Source organism: Solanum lycopersicum, chromosome 3 (genome assembly GCF_036512215.1).
Source record: "Solanum lycopersicum chromosome 3, SLM_r2.1".
Classification (NCBI taxonomy): Eukaryota; Viridiplantae; Streptophyta; class Magnoliopsida; order Solanales; family Solanaceae; genus Solanum; species Solanum lycopersicum.
Genome location: NC_090802.1, coordinates 62,451,659 through 62,471,837, shown reverse-complemented (window position 1 = coordinate 62,471,837; position 20,179 = coordinate 62,451,659). Strand labels below are relative to the sequence as shown.

The 20,179-nt window shown below is 28.0% G+C and overlaps 1 protein-coding gene across 1 annotated transcript; it reads left to right on the top strand.

Moving 5' to 3' along the window:
* Positions 1-4,352: 4,352 nt before the first annotated feature.
* On the top strand, positions 4,353-6,191 carry LOC101267793 (myb-related protein 306). Its single transcript, XM_004235963.5, has 3 exons — positions 4,353-4,745; positions 4,851-4,980; positions 5,099-6,191. The coding sequence occupies exons 1-3, from the start codon at positions 4,613-4,615 to the stop codon at positions 5,835-5,837; spliced, it is 1,002 nt and encodes a 333-aa protein (XP_004236011.1). The 5' UTR covers positions 4,353-4,612; the 3' UTR covers positions 5,838-6,191.
* The last annotated feature ends 13,988 nt before the right edge of the window (positions 6,192-20,179 follow it).

Genomic DNA, 20,179 nt, shown 5'->3' with positions numbered 1-20,179 from the left:
TCATTACGTTGAAATATGCTTTAAAATATTTGGAAGCTGCCAAATATGTTTTCCACATCAAAATGAATTACAAAATTGTCTCTATTTGAGCCTTCACACTCTTGTTATATTGCCATCCGACTATCAGTTCACACTTAATAAAATACTTTTGATTATATTATATAATTATATGATAAAAATTATATTAAATATACAAAATAATATCAAAATTCTCATCTATGGATATCTTTATCGAAGTTTCTTTATTTGTCAATGTGTAAAAGTGCTTATTCATTTTGTTCACTTCGAATTTTTTCCTCTATACGAAATGTTGCACACGGAGTATTTATGTATTTTAATTCAGTCTATACAGACTAGATGAATGCCACGTTAAAAAATTCTCGATCTGTCATATTTATAAAGAAGAAGAAAAAAATCTTTGGAGAAAAATTGAAACATATTGACATAATAAATATCATATGCTTCCGGTTTGTGCTTATCTCCTTTAGTAACGCCACCTATGTGTAACTTATCGCACTTTCTACGATTAGAGAGTCATTAAAAAGAAAATAAATAAACGAAAGTTGGAATTACTATCATTTTAAGATATATAATATAATAAACATATAATTATTCATACATCTCCTCGAATATTTCTAATTATCAATGGCTTCAGAAACAAACTAGTTTTAATTTTGGTAGTCCCAAAATTAGTATCAACTTTTTTCCTTTTCTGTCAAACATAGTATAACAAACAGTATGTTACTTTAATGTGATTGAATTTCCACCTATTTTTCAGGCAAAACATAGCAACGTGTACGAGAGAAAATTAAAACTCCTTTTTTCAGTATTAGCGGACCATTACATTCGTGAAATTACAGAATTATAGTTTAATAAATAAATTTATTAGTACTCTCTAATTTCTACGTCTCAATTTAGGTAAGTTGTATAGTGCATGAGAGTCAAAACACCTAGTTCTAATTATGAATTCAGGTACAGATTCTTCAAATATAGATTTATACATTCCGCAAGAATTATTCCAAGTCAATAGCTAATTATTTAAAATATTTTTAAAAAGTTTGAGAAAAGTACAAGCAGAGAAAAATTGTTTTAGCTCCTTAAATAGTTACACCTACTCATAAATTGAGAAAAAGGAATATATTTAAGTAATAGTTTAGATTTTTACATATATGTATGATATTTCACATGTTTATATATTTAATTTGACAATGAATTTATGAAAGTAAGAAAAATTAAATTAAATCTTTTAATTTTAAATTTAATATATGCAATTATATCAAAAAAAATATTAATCTTAAAGAAGTTAAAATTTAAAAGTGATCAAAAACCAAAAGAAAATAATAATAAATATATTACTTTTGGAATAGGCACAAAAAAAATGATGAGAGTTTAGAGGGGGCATGGTAGGGCAGGCCAAAAATTAAATTGAGTAATGTAAGCATGGTTATACGTGGAGGATGACTTATTGACGCAACGGGTTACGTAAGTCACATCAAGACACATCCATTTGCCTGACCAATTAATATTAAAACTTACATATAATAATATTATAATGATCAAAGAAATAGTCAAACGAAGTTAATTAGTACACTCCAAAATCCAAACTAGCTAAGCTCACTCCATTCTTGATAAACACTGATCAACACGTATACACAAAAGATTTAATTAGTAATATAAATTGACCATGTAGAAACTTCTTTATGTTATTGATATTATTAATATAATAACTAATCTTGTAAATGATGATTTAATTGTTCAAAAATTAGTGTGAACACCACTAACTTACCTCATATGTAGCGGATGAATTCAACTTCTTAGTGCAATAGTCAACTTTAACCCACACGGGGCTTCCAATTAATTATTACTCTATTTTTTGGATAATTTTATTTTATTATTGTTTATCTCCAATGATGACATCAATTTTTGAGAAAGAGCAAAAAAAAAAAAAAAAGAAGTATTGTTTGGACATTGCAAAAACTGTCTTGTAAAATCTATCAATCTTTTTTAATTCAACAAAATATTTTCTTCCTTTTTTTAATCCGAGAAATGATTTCATTTATCAGTGTGAATAGGCTGACTTGTGTTTGCTGGATTTGTGAGGGAACACTGAGAAGAAAACAATTTATATGTTTCCACTTATAAGTTCCAAAATTTTCATGTCTGATACTAGCAAGTCAAAAATTTAAAAAAGAGAGATAAAGAAAGCAACCTCGACTCTATCCTATATATCATCATATAAAATATTATATTTAATCAGACATCTCAAGTTTATTTAATTTTAATATAGGTATTTTGTCCTTGTGCAAGATTTTTAAACACAAATTCAAATTTATTTTGCTTTTAACAAAAAAAAAAAAAACATAAAATGCAATTAATCAACATTAATGTAATTAGTTTAATGTTTTTGGGGCGACCGAAACATTTTCTTTTAAGGGGGGCGGGTCTGGAAAAGAAAATTTGCCACCTCACCATATAAAAATGAATGTTCCTGTTCGGGCCGGGTCGGGTTGTACAGTACCCAAAGTGTAATAATAGGACAAGAAAAGGGTATGGCGGACTTTTCATTACTACCAATTTGTCTTGTAGCATATCATGCTGACAGATTTCCTCTTTGACTTTTCAATATATCCTTTATTATAAACAAAATTAGACAAAATTCTTTTTTCTCTTTTTTTTTTAGTAAAACTACCGGCGGAAATATTTTAATATTATCAAAAGTCATTTTTTATATATCTTGCGTATACTTTTTATGTTTCAATTTGCTTAATTTATTTTTAAAATCCATATTTTATAAAAACTTATGTTGTCTAAGTTTTTTTTAAAATAAATTATTTTTTATATCTCCTCGAAAAGAATATCTTTTTTCTTTTTCTTAAATTTGAACATAGCATATTCTTTGTTCGATTTCAAACTAAAACTAATAAATATTCTTTAATACGTAAAAATTTTATACTTCATTATATAATGCATCTATTGGTGTTTGTGGGGGAGGGGGGGGGATTGAATCACGCAAAGCTTAAGGAACTTTTGCAATCCGTTAACCGCTATATAGAACATTTTATTTATATTAATATTAAAAGGTGTCAATTTTATTTTTAATATATATGTATAATCAAAATTTAATTTATAATTTTTCGATAAATAGATATGGCTTGACACCCTTTGACCAATGTGGGTCCGCCCCTGGCTTGCACCAATTTATGAAGAAACAGTAGAAGTCATGAAAGCAAGAACCATGTGAAGGTCTGGACATAGAGAAACATTTTCCTAAGATTAAGGCTTAAGCAAAGAAATAAAATGTCAAAATAATGTCGACCAAGTCTAAAATTAGTGAATCTTTTCAAACCTGACCGAATGCTTCTAGAAAAAAAATTTAAACAATTAGCCAGACTTAAGACTGATGCTTTCTTGCTCCCATTTTGGATTAAGTCAAAAATACCCGATCTTTGTCATGACAATAATCCCTTTATATGAATAATATATTTATAAATAAACTGTACTTTAACAAGTTGAATTAATTTTAATTAACTCTATAGGGAAAGCTCTGATTTACATGCATGTTACACAAACAATTCATTTATATTAAGCTATTGGAACTTGAGGTTTAATAATTTAACTCTATACTCTTATTGTCAAATAAAATAAAATAAAAATCTTATCGTGTTTCTGTCAAAAAAAAATATAAAAATAATTTCTATCGAATTAAATGAGAGGTGCAAGTGGCATTCAGAGAAATAACTTTTGATTTAAAAACATACAAATGGAGAACTTAAAGAATTTGTATAACTATTTATGTGTTTCATTAAAGGGTGACTAATCAGTACTAATGAATAAGATGGATGTTACTTCACCCTCATTGTAAGCAAATCTAGAAACTCCTCTAAGATGATTAAACCAATCAGTTTCTTTTCCTAAATTAATTCGATTCCCTGTGCGTCTCAACTTTGATTAAATAAAATAGACATTGGTTAATTCAATTTAACCAATGGTTTATTTGGTCCTAAAATAGATTATGTATGAATCCGTATTACATAATTGTATGGATGATGAAATATTAAAGACCATAGTGAGTAAAAGAAGAAGTTAAATTTAAACAGAAATGTTGAATAGGGGAAACTTAACAAAAGGAGTAACAAAGAGTATTGTTTACGTCTCAATTTAGGTAAGTTATGCGACTTAGTCATAAATATTTGTTTAATTATAAGTTATGCGACTTAGTCATAAATATTTGTATGATTATAAGTTATTGAAGTGAAATTGTTATTAAAAGGATAAGTGTGTTACGTAAATTGACAGCTGACTTTTGCAAGCAATGAGTAAATGCTCATTGTTGTCTGGTTTTGACTCTTGTGGAGAATACACCTATTTTACCACCCCTTCATCTTTGGTCAGCTTAAAGACTCCTTCTCTTCTCTCTCATCAACAAATTGTGTATATATATACACAAGGACCCCCACTACTTTACACAACTCTTGAACAAAATTTCCTATAAAGAGAGTAAAGCAATACCTAAAAACGAAAGATACATCCTTTTATTTTCATTGATCTTCAAGTCATAAAAAGAAGAAAAAGATCATTTTGTTCCTAGATATCGATCGATCGTGTAGGTAGAATGGGAAGGCCACCTTGCTGCGATAAAATAGGGGTGAAAAAAGGACCATGGACACCAGAAGAAGATATCATCTTGGTTTCATACATTCAACAACATGGTCCTGGTAACTGGAGAGCTGTTCCCAGTAATACTGGTAATTAATTAAACAGTTTGTTAGAGTCATTAAATGTGGACACACCGCTTTGAAATATCAATCGATCTGTTTTACTCACAGCCGTTCATTTTATTTTTTGTTCAGGTTTGCTTAGATGCAGCAAAAGCTGTAGGCTCAGATGGACTAATTATCTCCGGCCCGGAATTAAACGTGGAAACTTCACTGAACATGAAGAAAAAATGATTATCCATCTTCAAGCTCTTCTAGGCAACAGGTACCATGCTAAATTTTTATTATTATATCCAAAAAAAAATTTTATGTTACTAATCCCAATAAAGAATTAGGGTTAGATCTCGTGTTTCTATTTCTAATATATGTATTTATTTTAATAGATGGGCTGCGATTGCTTCGTATCTCCCACAAAGGACAGATAACGATATAAAAAATTACTGGAATACTCATCTGAGGAAAAAGCTGAAGAAACTTCAAGGGAATGATGAGAATAGTACTCAAGAAGGAGAAAGCTCATCATCATCACAATCCAATTTCTCAAAGGGACAGTGGGAGAGGAGGCTTCAAACAGATATCCACATGGCTAGAAAAGCCCTTTGTGAGGCTTTATCACTTGACAAATCTGATTCATCTGCTAATCCAATTCCAGCTCAACAACCCGTTACAGGATCCAGCTCTTATGCTTCCAGTGCGGAAAACATTTCTAGGTTACTTCAAAATTGGATGAAAAATTCCCCCAAATCATCTGAATTAAGTCGATCAAATTCTGAGACAACTCAAAGCTCGTTGAATAACCCATCAATTGGGTCAGGGTCGAGTCCTAGTGAAGGTACCCTAAGTGCTGCAACACCTGAGGGATTTGACTCGTTTTTTAGTGAAGGCAATGCTTTCACACCTGAAAATTCAGCGATTTTTCAGGTTGAAAGCAAGCCAAATTTTCCGAACATGAATTCGGAAAATGGATATTTGTTTCAAGCGGAGAGCAAGCCAAGCTTGGAAGATTCACAAGTCCCGTTTACTTTGCTAGAGAAGTGGCTATTTGATGATGCTATTAATGCACCAGCACAAGAAGATCAGTTTATGGCGATGGGTTTGGGTGAATCTGCTGACTTTTTTTGAAGAAATGTTTACTAGTAATCAAGTCACAAGCTCTAGTAAATATTTCTTCAGAAAAAACATTTCAGTTCAAAATTTGGGGTTTTCTTTAATATGTCCTTTCAATGTTTGTTAAATTACAGCTTTGTAATTTAGTTTAATAGGTTTACTTACTTAGTAGCTAGCCTGAGCAAAAATTCTAAAATTAGCAAGAGCAAAGAAAAGTGTATATTACAAGTAATCTTAAATATATGCATATGTAGTGAATAGTAGTAATATTTACCAGACTCTTTACATTCTATAAGAGCTTCAACTGTTTGTACTATGTGCTCAAATATTTTATTGAGTAAATGAAAATTAGATTGGAGTTTGACTTGAGATGTTCCTTTTAACACGAGTTCCAACATCGTAATAAAGGAGTTTGACTTTCTTACACTTATACAGTACAAACAAATTGTAATTCACGAACAAGTTATTAATCATGTTCTGTAAGTAACACCCAATTCATGATTAGTCATGCATGTTTTTGTAAGTTACACCCAAAATTTCCTTACGCAATATATTGTACTCCTTATAGACTATAATAAAATTATAATCATGAACTGTAAGTATTGTAATTACTCAGGTTAAAACACTTGTCAAGTGCACTAGTTAATGAATATATCTATCTTGGTTAGAATTATAAAATAAAAATATAATCGATATTCTTTGAATGCGCACAATATAATCAAGCTAAGTGCTCTACTTATAGTACACTACTCTTATTTCCTTTTTTCTTAAAATGTATTTTTTTTTAAACAAGTAGTGGCTATTAATTATTGCCTGCAACTCTTTAATTTAAGGTACCTTGAATCTAAATGGACGACGAACGTGACACCCGAGCTCCATGATATGTCCATAACGAGGCCAGCTTATCTTCACCATCTAAGCAACTGGTTATTGTTTTTGACTTTTTCTATTTTTGAGATAAGGTGACCGATGAGCGATGTAAATTCAAATTTAAAATTTAAAATTTATGAATTTTTTACTATGATCACAAATCAAATTATAACAATAATTGAGTTAATAATCAAGTGTTAAGTAGAAATTTAGTGAATATTTAATGTAAATACAAAGTTTGATCATGAATCAAACGTAACCAATAAGTTAGGACTAGATTTACCACCCCACTAGAGATATGAATGTTTTTGACGAGCTTAGAGCCGGCCTACAACGTGTGTTAACTTCAATTCTTTTTTCTTCATTTAGATTTAACTGAAGGGCAGTACAATGAGTGTTTGATTATACTTGGTGTAACGAAATGGACCAACTACACGTAACTTATTCATTATTTTGTTTAAGAGATGAGGATTATATTGTCCAAATTAGTTACTACATTAAAAAGATCACCCATCTCTTAAAAGTTTCAATGTGAAACTCTTCATACCCTCCTCACATCTAGGACTAGCCATCTAGAGAAATAAGCAATTTGATACGAGCTTTATTCAAATTTTGGAAAAATCCTAGTTATTACCCAAATTATAACTTGATGTCAAAAACTAGTTCGAATATAAATATTACACAAGTCATGCTAAAAAAAGGTATATCAATTACTAATATAGACTCATCAACTGAAATATGTTATTTTATCATTCCGGTGAAAATGTTTTTTTCTACTTAAATAGTTTTGTTAGTACTGTTCATTTTTTGCTTTTTCAGCCAACTTATTAAATTCTTGAGGGAGTAATTGATTGAATTAGGTTGTAGAAACAAGAAAGGATGTTCGCTATGTCCGTACCCATTTAAGACTCCATCAATAATACTCCTCCTTCTACAGCATCTTCATTTCTAGGAAGCTTCCTTCATTAATATTCAATGTACTTACTCTATATCAAACGTAGGTAATACGATTCTTAATAAAGATTTATTCAAAGTAACTTTTTTATCTACCGGACATTTTACCCTCCTCTTAACCACTTGTGGAATCACACAAAAATAAACTCGTTGATTTTGATTGCATCTACCAATTGAATATCGAGTAATTTAACATTTATAACGCATCTCTTATACTTGAATGTAATCAAAATTTGAATTTTATGAATTTAGATTTAGAGTTAGTATTACATACTATATTATTTCTTGGATTTGGAAACGCAGCTTTGCGACAAATTAATTGCTCCTTAATTTTTCTAATCATATGAAAATAAAGAAAAAGGCCTAAATGAATTGCCTGATTGAGGCTTTTATTTGGTAAAATATGGGGGGGAAATGATTTTAATTTTTAGGTTGACATCGAAAAAACTTTGATTATTTACTGTTGTACATTGATCATACTCTTAAATACACTACATAGGATCTCCTTTTTTTTAAGTATTGGTCAAAGTGATAATTGGGACTGACAGGATTGAGTGTAGTAGAGGATGATCACTACTTTATAGTATAGTAGTACTAGTAATAACTAACAAGATTATTATAACCTTAATAAGCATATGCCTAATTGAAAAACTTAAAATGTTGAAAATCTGACATGCTTGGGTTAAACAAAGGTGGTGGTTTGACCTCCTTTCGATTTTAAAATACGTCAAATTAATTGCATAGGGAAAATGCAATGGGCTATTGAATGCAAAATATAGTTGACTTTGCTATCGGTACGTTTTTTCGAAAGTCAATTTAGTTACGTTTTAAAATTAAATTATATTATATTAATTTGATATTTAAATAGAAAAAAATTAAATATTTAAAATTATATGAAAATATTATAAATTACAATTTTTATATATCAATATGATAAAAAATAATTCATAAAATATTAGTCAATTTTTTTATTGTTTAACTCTAAAGAAGAACTCATAACTACTGAATAATGAACAGACAAAGTACTTTACCACATATTTGTTTACATACTTTTTAAAAAATCGGATGTTTGAATATTATACTTTTATTTATTAACATTAATCATTTATTGTTAATCTATTTTCAATAAATGAAAATGATAGATAATTTAAACAATCACAATACTAGAGTAAGTTTATATGCTCTACACTTTGATTTTCTAGGTTAATTAGTCGATGTTTAAAAGTTACAACCAAGGATAACATAAAAATAAATGTATTCAATTATGTCTTGATTTCTAAAAAGACAACTATTTTAATAAGGACTATAAGTAAAGTAATTCAAAAATATAGTTAACGGATAAAATTCACAAATAATCACTCTTTAATTGTCTAGAATTTTAAATTGTACAAGTGAAAATTTATGACATAGTAAATTTATGCATAATCTACGCAAACAGATCGATTTAAAAGCGATAAATAGCTCTTGTAGTCGAAGAAAACTTATAAATAGAGACTGATAAAGTGGAACACTGTGAATTGGAATATAGAGAAAAGAATTGAACCTTTCAACAGGTTATTTTCTAGTCAGTTCATGCCCTTCATTTAATTATATAAATTTCGATAAAAAAATTTGTATCTTTCATTGTACTAATAAGAAAAAAATTGCAACTTTTAGTATTTTTCGAACATCTAAATTCAAATTTAATAATCTTAAACTAATGAATTGAGGAGTTTTTTTAAAAAATAAAAAATTTATTATATTCAGAGTTTCAACTATAAAATTTAATAAAAAAATTGGAAAACATGGCCAAAAAGAGTGTAATTCTACCCTAATTAACTACCGAGTCCACCAACCAAAGAGTACATATAACCTTTTTCTCTGTAAAAAGCATAAAGCCCTCATGAATGATAACACCAAATAACAAGGCAAATCTATAATGCAAGAGTCACTTTTGAATTGTCAATATGCAGAAAGAATTTATTGAAGGCACAATTTTCCTTATTTTACAGGCTGCATATACTGAAGGAGTAATGACCAAAGTGAAAAATAATTTTAAAGATTAAACTTTTCCACAGTTGCCAGATCAGAAAAAGGAAAAACAAATTAAAGGGTAAATGCTGCATGATTAAAGTCCAAAGGAACCTTCCCTTACAGACAAACATATATATATTCATATTGCAATCATGTGACCCATGTTCTTTCCTAAAATCAAAAACAGCTAGTATTCCTTCGTCCCAAAATACTTATCGTTTTTAAGAAAAAAATATTTATCTTAATATACTTATTATTTTAGAAATTTAAATTAAATTAGTGAGATAATTATATATAATATCAAATTAATAACATAAAATATATAGAGTAGCTACGGTTTAATTTATTTGTGTTCCATAGCAAATGTTAGTGAAAGTTTGTCAGTGGCCTCTCTCCCAAAAAATCTCGCTCGCTACTCTCCCATTCTCGTTCGTCACTCTCCCAAAAATCTCGCTCGCCACTCTCCCATTCTTGCTCGCCACTCTCCCTCTGCTCGACTCTCTCGCTTTGTACACAGAAGTGTATAAATTATGTTTCTATCTTGTATAAAGCGAGAGAAAATTGTATATACACATGCAAAAACATATATCTTCGTGCTATACACTTAATTATACAATTTACAAACATTTTACTTCAATTCAATTGTAGACAAATGCAAATTTTATACAAATATTGAAGCAAAAAAGGCCAACGAATTATACAATTGCGAATTAGACAATTGCAGTGAAACACAATTTTCTCTCGATTTGTACAACAGAAGTGTATAAATTGTGTTTCTGTTTTTGTATAAAGCGAGAGAAAAACATATACCTTCTTCCTATGCACTTATAATTATACAATATACATACATTTTACTTCGATTCAATTGATGCAAAGCAAATTTTATACAAATATTGCAGTGAATTATGCAATTGCGCATTATACAATTGCAGTGAAATAGGATAGCGAATTATATCATTGTAGCGAAATAGGCCAGGAAATTATACAATTTAGGCTAGTAAATCATACAATTGTATATGTATAGCGAGACCAGCAAATTATACAATTGTATATATATAGCGAATTATAAAAGTTATATGTTTGCTATGGAGCGCAATTATAGAAACTTTGCTACAACATACAAATATAAATTTTTTATTTGCTATATGTAAAAGTTGCACTAAATTAATTATTTTAGCCTGGATAGTAATTATTTACTCAAAAAGAATGAATGATGGATCATATATTTAGATAAAAATAAGGATAAATTATTATATCTCTTTAGGTTACTATTTTCTTATGGATTGTAATTCAAAAATAGGACAAATATTTTAAAATAGAAAAAGGAAGTTTCATAAACATTTTAATAACATATTATCTGTAGGGTTACTATTCATATACACCATACATATGAATTATGATCTATCAAAAACACTGCTATATCATTTATAGCTGTTTGACACTCTCATGTGCGTTCGGACAGATACCTCTTCCCTTTTTTTCCCCACCTAAATCTCCCATTTGTAAACCCTTCTTTCTATATATCTATAATTCATGTGATGAACATTAACAATATTATTTGTTTTTTGCGTCTCCATACGTATGCAAATATGTCATTTATTTAAAAAGATTGGTCCAATCAGCTATATTTTACTTATGCCCGAACTCATAAACATATTCCTTAACTTATTTGATTTTCCCTTCATGCAAGGACGGAGCCACCATGTCTTTAGGGATTCACCCGTAACTCCTTTTGGCAGAAAATATTGTTATACATAGAGTTTTTTAAATGTATATAATAAATGTCGAATTCCTTTAGATTAGTTCATGTTTAATCTTTCGGATTTTGAACCCCCTTATTGAATATTTTAGCGTCGCCACTACCTTCAGGTATCTCAATTACGTTATTTTCCTATTGAATTTTTGAACCACTTATAATTTGTTCCTTTTAAACACTATTGAATTTGTGTGCATTGTAATAGCCTACGGGGGTGGAGCTATAGCATGAGAAATATAAATGAGCCAAAATCCAAATAACTTCGATTAAAATTTTATATAATTATTAAACAAATCATTAATTAAATATGTAAACTTGAGAAGTCATTAAATTGAGAATTGGAATTTTTCTTTATTAGTAATACCAATTTAAGAGAAAACACTTTCTTCGCTGTTAGAGTTCAAACGCAATACATTTTGATTAGGGTAAGAATGATAAAATCTCATTAATTTACTTGTATCCTTAGTGGTGGTCCAATGATATATATAATGGTTTTAGCTAATTAATAAACTTGTGGTATTACATTGAGAGGGGTCTACTTTAAATGATAATTGATATGTCAATTTGATATTCTTTGCCAGAACCACGAGGTATTATTAAAATGCATGGATTAAGAGCCGTCTCTCTTTAATTGATAGAATAATAAATGTAAGTTTTAAAGAAAAAAAGACAAAAACATTTTAATATAATTTTATAAGTAGAATTTGAAAAAAGCGATCACATATTTTATTTTTATAACTTTGTGGGACAGAGAAGTTACTTTAGACAAATTCATTATTCAAGAAAATTATTATCAAAAAAATTTAAAAAATATTACTAAAATATTTTTAAAAATTAAAACGGTAGCAATCAATCCATTTTGCTCGAAATAACCAAGTATCATGTAAAGAAATCGTGTATGAAAAGTATTTCTGGCTAGTCTCATCCCATCATTATTTATTAAAGAAGTTAAATATATGCTATTTAAATATGTATTTTCAGTTTAAACATATATATATATATAGAATGGACACCTAAAGTGTGAAACGAAACTCACAAAATAAAGCTGACACTAAAACTCATAATTAAAGAAAATAATGAAGTCTATTACTTAAATAATTATTGCAAATCAAATAGCGCAATTATTATCCTGTTATCTAATACAAATACTAACAATATTTTTGCTTTACTGAAATAGTGGTTCAAAAAATTTGTCTTTCAAAAAACATTATGATATGGAATCTTGAAATATATATGTTATACTAACAAAGACGTAAGATGATCATAGAATTTTTAAGACAAAAACATCAAAATCTCATGTAAACTCAATAATAAAATTTACTTTAACACTTAAATTATATAATTAAATATTCCTTAACATTTTTAAAGTGAATTAAATACAATCTTCAAAGTAGAATAGCACTCGCACCTGCCACGTATAGCCATGTAAGTGTCATGTCACTGCTATATAAGCACCATGTCATTAATTTTTAATTTTTTTTTTTTTACTTATTCACCAGTTTTCTTAAACATCTATAAAAATATGTTACACTAATCAATTAATTTAAAATAATCTTTAAAATAAAAAATTGTCCCACCTTCTACCAGCCCATTCTCTTTCACTGCCCTGCTCCTCCCATCCCTTTCTCTTTCTTCTTTTTTTATTTTCACCATTTTCATTCTTTATTGGTTTTTTCTTTTTTCCCGACAATTTTCATCCTTCGATAGTTGTTTTAATTTCTTCTTCAAAATATTTATTAATTTATTTATTTTTTTGAAAAGCATTTATACTTTTTCTTCTTCGAACCCCCTCCAACAAATTTGTCATTGAAAAATGATATTTTTTGAAAGTTTTTTTTTCTTAACAACTCAAATTAAAAATGAAGGTTGTATAGGAATATTAATAGACCTATTTTTTTTAATATAAAATTCAAAATAGGTCACTTAAAATTTAAGAAATTTACATTCAGTTAGATGTTAGAATTTAGTGGATTGATGAATGTCTAGTGAGGTGAGAGATGAATTTGAAGGAAAAATGACTTGTATAAAAGAGGGTATAAAAAGTGCTTGAATAGTGAAGAAAACATTCGGGAAAGACAACAAAATTAAAAAAAAACAAAAAAATTATTTATTTTCTACAAAAAATTGAACCCAAAAATTTCATCTACTTTTAAACAAGAAATTTTGCATTTTAAAAAATATTTAACTTGTAAAAAAATTAAAAACTATTATTTATATATTGACCAATAAAAAATGTCATATGTATAATATAATCATTTGTTTTTTTTCATTTTTAGTATTTCATGCGTTTTTTAGAGAGTGGACACTTACTTTGTCACATCAACTTTTAGGATGACATTTAATCACTTTAAAATTGTTAAGGAGGTATTTAAACGCTGATACAATTAAAATACTAAAATAAATTTGATGCCATGTTCAGAAGAAATATGATATATTTTCTCATTTTTAAAACTAATTCTTATAATTTTCTCCATTCTTGCTAGCTAGGAAGGTTTCGTGTCTAATTGTTATTAGTAGGATAAGATTCGACCCCTTTGCCTTTTAGTGTACTATTTTGACAAATTTGACGTATATGCATTTGACATCGACTCCTTGTCTCTCCTATTATTTTGTATATCGTTTGTAAAAGAATCAAATTTGAATTTGACAGGAGAGATACATGCACGATTTTTTAATGTTAACTGTTATCCTAAACATTATGCATTTAAAATTGTTGATTGTGTGGAGAGATAAAAGAGAGTAACAACAAATAAGGTTGGTAGATAAAGGTGAAAGAGAAAACAAGGAATACTTTACAAAAGTGTTAAGAGAGTCTTATTTGAGAGGAATAATATATATTAGAAAATAAAATAGATTTTCCATTTGAAATTCTAAAAAAAAATGAAAAAGTAATACTTTGAAGTGCAAAGTTCAATAGAAATTTGAGAGAAAAATCGTCCCATTAAATGGTTTCAAATATGGGCCCTCCGTGGATCACAGGGCCCATTATTCTAGTGGCAAGGAAATTATGGGCTGCTAAGCTTTTTCCCCTTCTTTTGGGCCCAACAGATGATCCAGTATCAACAATTCTAGTTCAAATTTGATTTGTATACTTGTACTTTATTATCACTTGTGGAAAAAGGCATGTTTTTCTTAAAGACAGTGCCAAATAATCAAAAAAATATTCTTGAAAGTGGAGGCTGAAATATGTGAAGAAACTTTAGTAATATATCACATTAAAAATATTTTTTGTCTAGTCATTATACATTGAATATATCCTAATTCCTATATGACACTGTGACTAATTATTTGCCGTCATTTGCAGACGACATTATGTTTTTGTTGACGGGATATTCTGAAAACTATGATAAAATTATTGATGTATCTCTTTATCATATATATATAAATCATTTTAGTTTATTGGGCTATTTGGACCTCATTGCAAACTTGGGCTGTAAAGGTATTACATATCCTGAGGTCCAGTCCGTATCCTTTCCGCGGGCTCATTGAAGTGCTAAAAACCAAAGAAAAGAAATCAACAAAATAGTCATATATATGTATAATGTATTGATGTTATATAAATAATTATAGTAGTATTCAATAAATAGTATATTATTATAATGTATATGGTGTATATACTTATATTTATAGATCGCAGTAATTCATCTTTCTTTAGCAAGTTAATTTTTTTCTCTTGAATCCTGAGTAACTCAATTATCCTATAAAAAGTTTCAAAAAATTGAGAATGATTTCCTCTCGATTCAAGTCTTTTTTTGATATATTATTAATTCAAATAGTTCATGTTTTGTCTTTTAATAATAGAAATGATATTATGTATCACAATCTTCTTTCATACTTTTGAAAGTTATATATATATCTTAAAATTAAAAGTAATTGTTCAGTTATTTGAAAATAATTTACTAATGCTAAATGTTTTATGCAAGAAAATTATCACAATTAAGGCTTATAAACCAAAAATAAATAAATAATCATGCATCCATATATCGTGTTATACGTACGAATTACGATATAATCTCTATTGACTTTGAAAAATAATAAATTTTGATCAAAATAAGGACAAACACTACATTGTGGATATGAATTCAAGGGGACATCAACCAATCCACGATCGACAAACAAGACACAATTAATAAGCATATAATTGCCAAAATAATTTCATGCACAAATAAGGCCGAAAGGTCATTATATTTTTTTATTATATAAATAGTCTTCTGATTATTTTGGGTGATGAATTTTGATTTAATAGACTTTTCGTCTAACTTTTCCTTTTATTATTGCCTATCACAATCTCTTTTAAAGGGCATACATTTTTATTTATCTTTAAATTTAAAAGTCTTTTTTTTTCTCATTCCCTTATTGAAAAAATTATAAGAATGAAAAGTGTACTTAAGGTTTTTATCATCTAGTGTCAAACTACTCTCTTATTGCTTACTAAAGTAAACACAATTTTTTCCTTTCTATTATATCGTCAACTTATTAACATTGAGTTTTGTCTTTTAAAAATATAGTGTGTAAATATGTTTAAGACTTTATCAATTAATAGATATAAAATGATAAAAATTCATTATATCAATCAATGTTTTCTTAATAAGTATGTCAAGTCAAATAAAAAAAAACGTAAAAAGTAGTATCACCTCCACAAAAAATGAATTGGCGTAGTTCCTCTATACTTAGGATACCTGAATATGTAAGTTACAAACGAAGAAAGATATGAGATAAAAACACTGTTGTATTAGTCATTTTTATATACGTACATGTATGATTTTTTTTTAAAAAAAGATTGAGAATGTGGGAATTGTAAATGATAAAAATTAGTTGGGTGCACGAGTGAATAAATATAGTTGAGGGGAAAAGAATGTGGTCAGAAAAAAACTCAAGTGCAATTTGACATTATAAAGGAAAGGATGGTACAAAGTCATGTCTGGTTTGGCGTATTGTCCTTTCCATTGGGCCCTAAACCAAAAGAATCTCAGCTAAAGGACGGCAGGGGATGTTGGACTGAAATTGATGGTTTTTAGGGCCTTTTTAACACTTAACCCTCGTACTATTATTATACTCTTCCAATTGTTGAACAACAGTCTGAGACGTAATTTACGTTCCAAAAAATAGCTCAAAGGGAGAAAGATTGTTCAAGTTTTATAAGAAGTTTACGTTTACCAATTTCATTAATTATGTATATGAGATTTTTGTCATTCTTTTAACACTAATCACTCCATCTTATTTTATTTGGCACTCTTTTCCTTTTCGGTCCGTTCCGTCCCATTTTATATATGTATTTGTTGTATTCATGCAGTTTGTTCAGTTCCTTCTAATTTCATACACTCGAGTCTCGAAATACGTGTCTAGTCAAAGTTGCTTTTATGTCATTCAATCAAAGGAAAAAAAGGTGATCATTATTCGATTTCCTATATTTTTTTAAAAAACAATTATTAATATATGTATTTTTATCACACTATTTTTATCAATTGATTTTAGTATTAACTCCTTGAAAATGTTTTAAAAAATTTTTCTCTCCCAACAAGCAAGACGAGATCCCCTCTTCTCTCCGTAATGAACTTTCTTCACTTCATAACCTTAGCCTTAGATGTCCTTTCATAGATTCTCCTAAGGGCAACACATAGGATCTTATTTCTATTGACGAAGAAAATTCAAGTTATGGTGAAAATTTGGATTAAGCCTGATTGAGCCTCATTAAATTTTTGTGTTCTTTTTTCTTTATTTATGATTGTGTGTTCGATTAATCCAAAATATTTCGACACCATAATTTATGGTCGTTTGGAATGGATAAAATAAGGATCATGTTACAACAATTATATTATTGTTTGGAGGAGACGATGGACACAAGAGTTTATTTTGGTCATGGTACTACTACTCTGATCAGTTTTTTGAATTTATAAATATAATCGAATAATTCTATTCCCCCTTTCAAAATTGCAATTAATTGATAGTAATTTATAAATATTAATCCTGGGATAAAATATCAACATACCAAAGATTCTTCTGCCAAATGCAATATTAAAATTATCTAGTGTTTGTACCCACTATACATGTCATATTTAGTGCAGTAAATCAAACATCTATTCTATTGATGAAAATTTATATCCACAAAATAATTTTGTTATTATTAATCCCTTCATGTTCAAGGCAATATCTAAGGAAGGTGAGTCAATGAGTCATCAGACTAGATTCTCATAATTAAGAAGAATTATTAAATGCCAATAACTAAATTATCGAAGCCAACCGTTTGCGATGTGATTCTAAGGTAAAGAAATTGAGTCATTAGATATTATTTTGCAAGGGTAAAAACAAAAACTTTGAAATTAAATTACTTCTAATCATACAACGTGACATTTTTCAGTTACCTATTTTTTTTAAGGGAAAATTTCATATATGGCAAACTTATTAGATTAAATAACATTATATGGGTATAGTTTACCTAATTACATAATATGGGTATAGTTAAGTTATTAAAGGTATCTTTAATTTTGTATATAAATTTTTTATTATTATTTATACAATTCTATTTTAAAAAGTTGTTTGTAACTGAAGCATTAAATATGGTAACAATAAATCAAGATAATGGCACAATTTTAGGGAAACGTCCCTATTTTCAAGCCATACGTTCAAATTTAAAAAAAAAATTGTTTATAATAAGTCATGTACAAATTAATTTGTGTATATACATACCTACCTATATATACAAAAAAAAAAAAAAAAAAAAAAGTCATTCACAGATTATTTTCTGTTTATATATATGAACTTACCTTTTTGTATATAGTATATACCAGCACGTATTCAATGTCTTTTATTGTATATGCACATCCAATTAGATTGCAATAACTATACATATACAATCTTATTGAATAAATATATACATGTACAAAAATGCATTTTACGAATTTGTATAACAAGAGATATATGTTATTCAGGTTTTTAATTGTATATAGTATATACTAACACTTATTCAATGTTTTTATTAATTGTATATGCATATTCAATACATTATATTCGATAATTTATATATAACTACTACAATATACAAAATTATAATCACAAATGATATTTCCCCATCTATATACAATCCCTACTACTAGCTATTAAAACAGACATGTACATATCAATTTTTGTATATGTATGTAAACTTAATATATACTAACTTCAAAAATTTGTATATAACTAATAGAATATATAAATTCTAATCATATATTCAAATTTTCCATCTGTATAACTAAGTCCAATTACTATTTTGTATATATATACAAAAACCAAAAATAACATAAACATGCAATATACTATATACAATTACTCACATGGAATATACTATATACAATACTTAATTTAATGGTTTTGTATATTGACAACTAATTAACAAAAAAATTGTATCTAAGTTTGTGTTTTAAGACACTATCTCATGATTATGAAGTTCTTCAGATCCGACTTCACAATCATTTTCCTCTGATTCAAATAGTACAACTTTCCTCTTTCTTGTACCTTGTACAATTTTAATACCTCTAGCTTTGACATTTTTAATAACTTGTTGAACTGCCATAGGGTCGTTTTTTTTCTTTGATCTCAGCTCTTCCATGGTTTGTTCTTGTATAAGTTGTTTTGATTTTCCCAAAGACCCTACATTAACCCCAAATTCTTGAGTTAGCCCCATTGAAAAGGATAGTAAAATGTCAACAACATTGACATGCAAAGGACTACCTCTGGTAATCCTCAAAGATGTAGATGATTTGTTCATTGTTTAACGAATTTTAGATCTATCAAGAACAAAAAAACGATTATTTCATCAAAATATATGGAAAAAAAAAAGAACACATATACAATTTTTAGATAAGTTAGAAAAAAAGGTAAATAACTAAAATTAAGGATAACTTACGAAATTGACTTCAACTTAAGGAGGAGACTTCAACTTCAGGAGGGATTACTGAAATTTTGGACAAAAATTCGAAATTCAAATCTGATATTGGAGTATTAAATGTAGGAGAAGACGTTAGAATGAGGAAAGGAGAGAGAAAATTAATTGTGAATAGGAGAGAGAAAATTAGATTGTGTATAATTATATACAAAATTAGAAAATAAGATTTTTATACAATTGGTTACATAATAGGTTGTGGACCCCCATTAATTATAGCAAAATAAAATAAACTATAATTATATAATGTAAATAAATTAAACTATACCCCTAATATATAATTAGTTATGAATGTTTGCCATTTCATATAATTTTCCCTTTTTTTAATCAACTAAATAACGTTCCTTGAATATTTCCTAAGAAATGGCATTTCATGAAAAGAGAAGAGAGAAGCCACGTGAAGCCTAACCTAACATGCTGGAGCTTTTGTTCACTTTGTATTAATCTCAAATTTGGACTCATGATATATAATTTTTTAAAATCTCTAATTATTCTTACGCTTTTTATTTTATCTTTAATTAGATAATCAATAGTCATGTGAATATTTATAATTTGTTAGAACACAAGTCGGATCGAAATGCATCACACCATTGGATTGCATTTTTAGTTACAATTAAGTGTAAATCTATATATTGACAGTCACTTGCGATAAGAAAATTGAGGGAAACATAATTTTCAAAGAGAAATAATATATTTTTGGGGGCATAAGAAATTCAAAATCATGAATCATAGATTATAGTATTGGTATATATGTATATATATATTGCTAGGGTAGGGTAGGAGAAACAAAATGTCTATATATTGCCAATCAACCATCTCTTCAATGTCATATCAACTCTTTCAACC

Excerpts from the sequence above, each read along its gene's own strand:
- LOC101267793 (XM_004235963.5), top strand. The coding sequence starts at position 4,613 with ATGGGAAGGCCACCTTGCTGCGATAAAATAGGGGTGAAAAAAGGACCA. Across the intron at positions 4,746-4,850 it reads AGCTGTTCCCAGTAATACTG|GTTTGCTTAGATGCAGCAAA; the intron begins GTAATTAATTAA and ends TTTTTTGTTCAG. Across the intron at positions 4,981-5,098 it reads CAAGCTCTTCTAGGCAACAG|ATGGGCTGCGATTGCTTCGT; the intron begins GTACCATGCTAA and ends TTATTTTAATAG.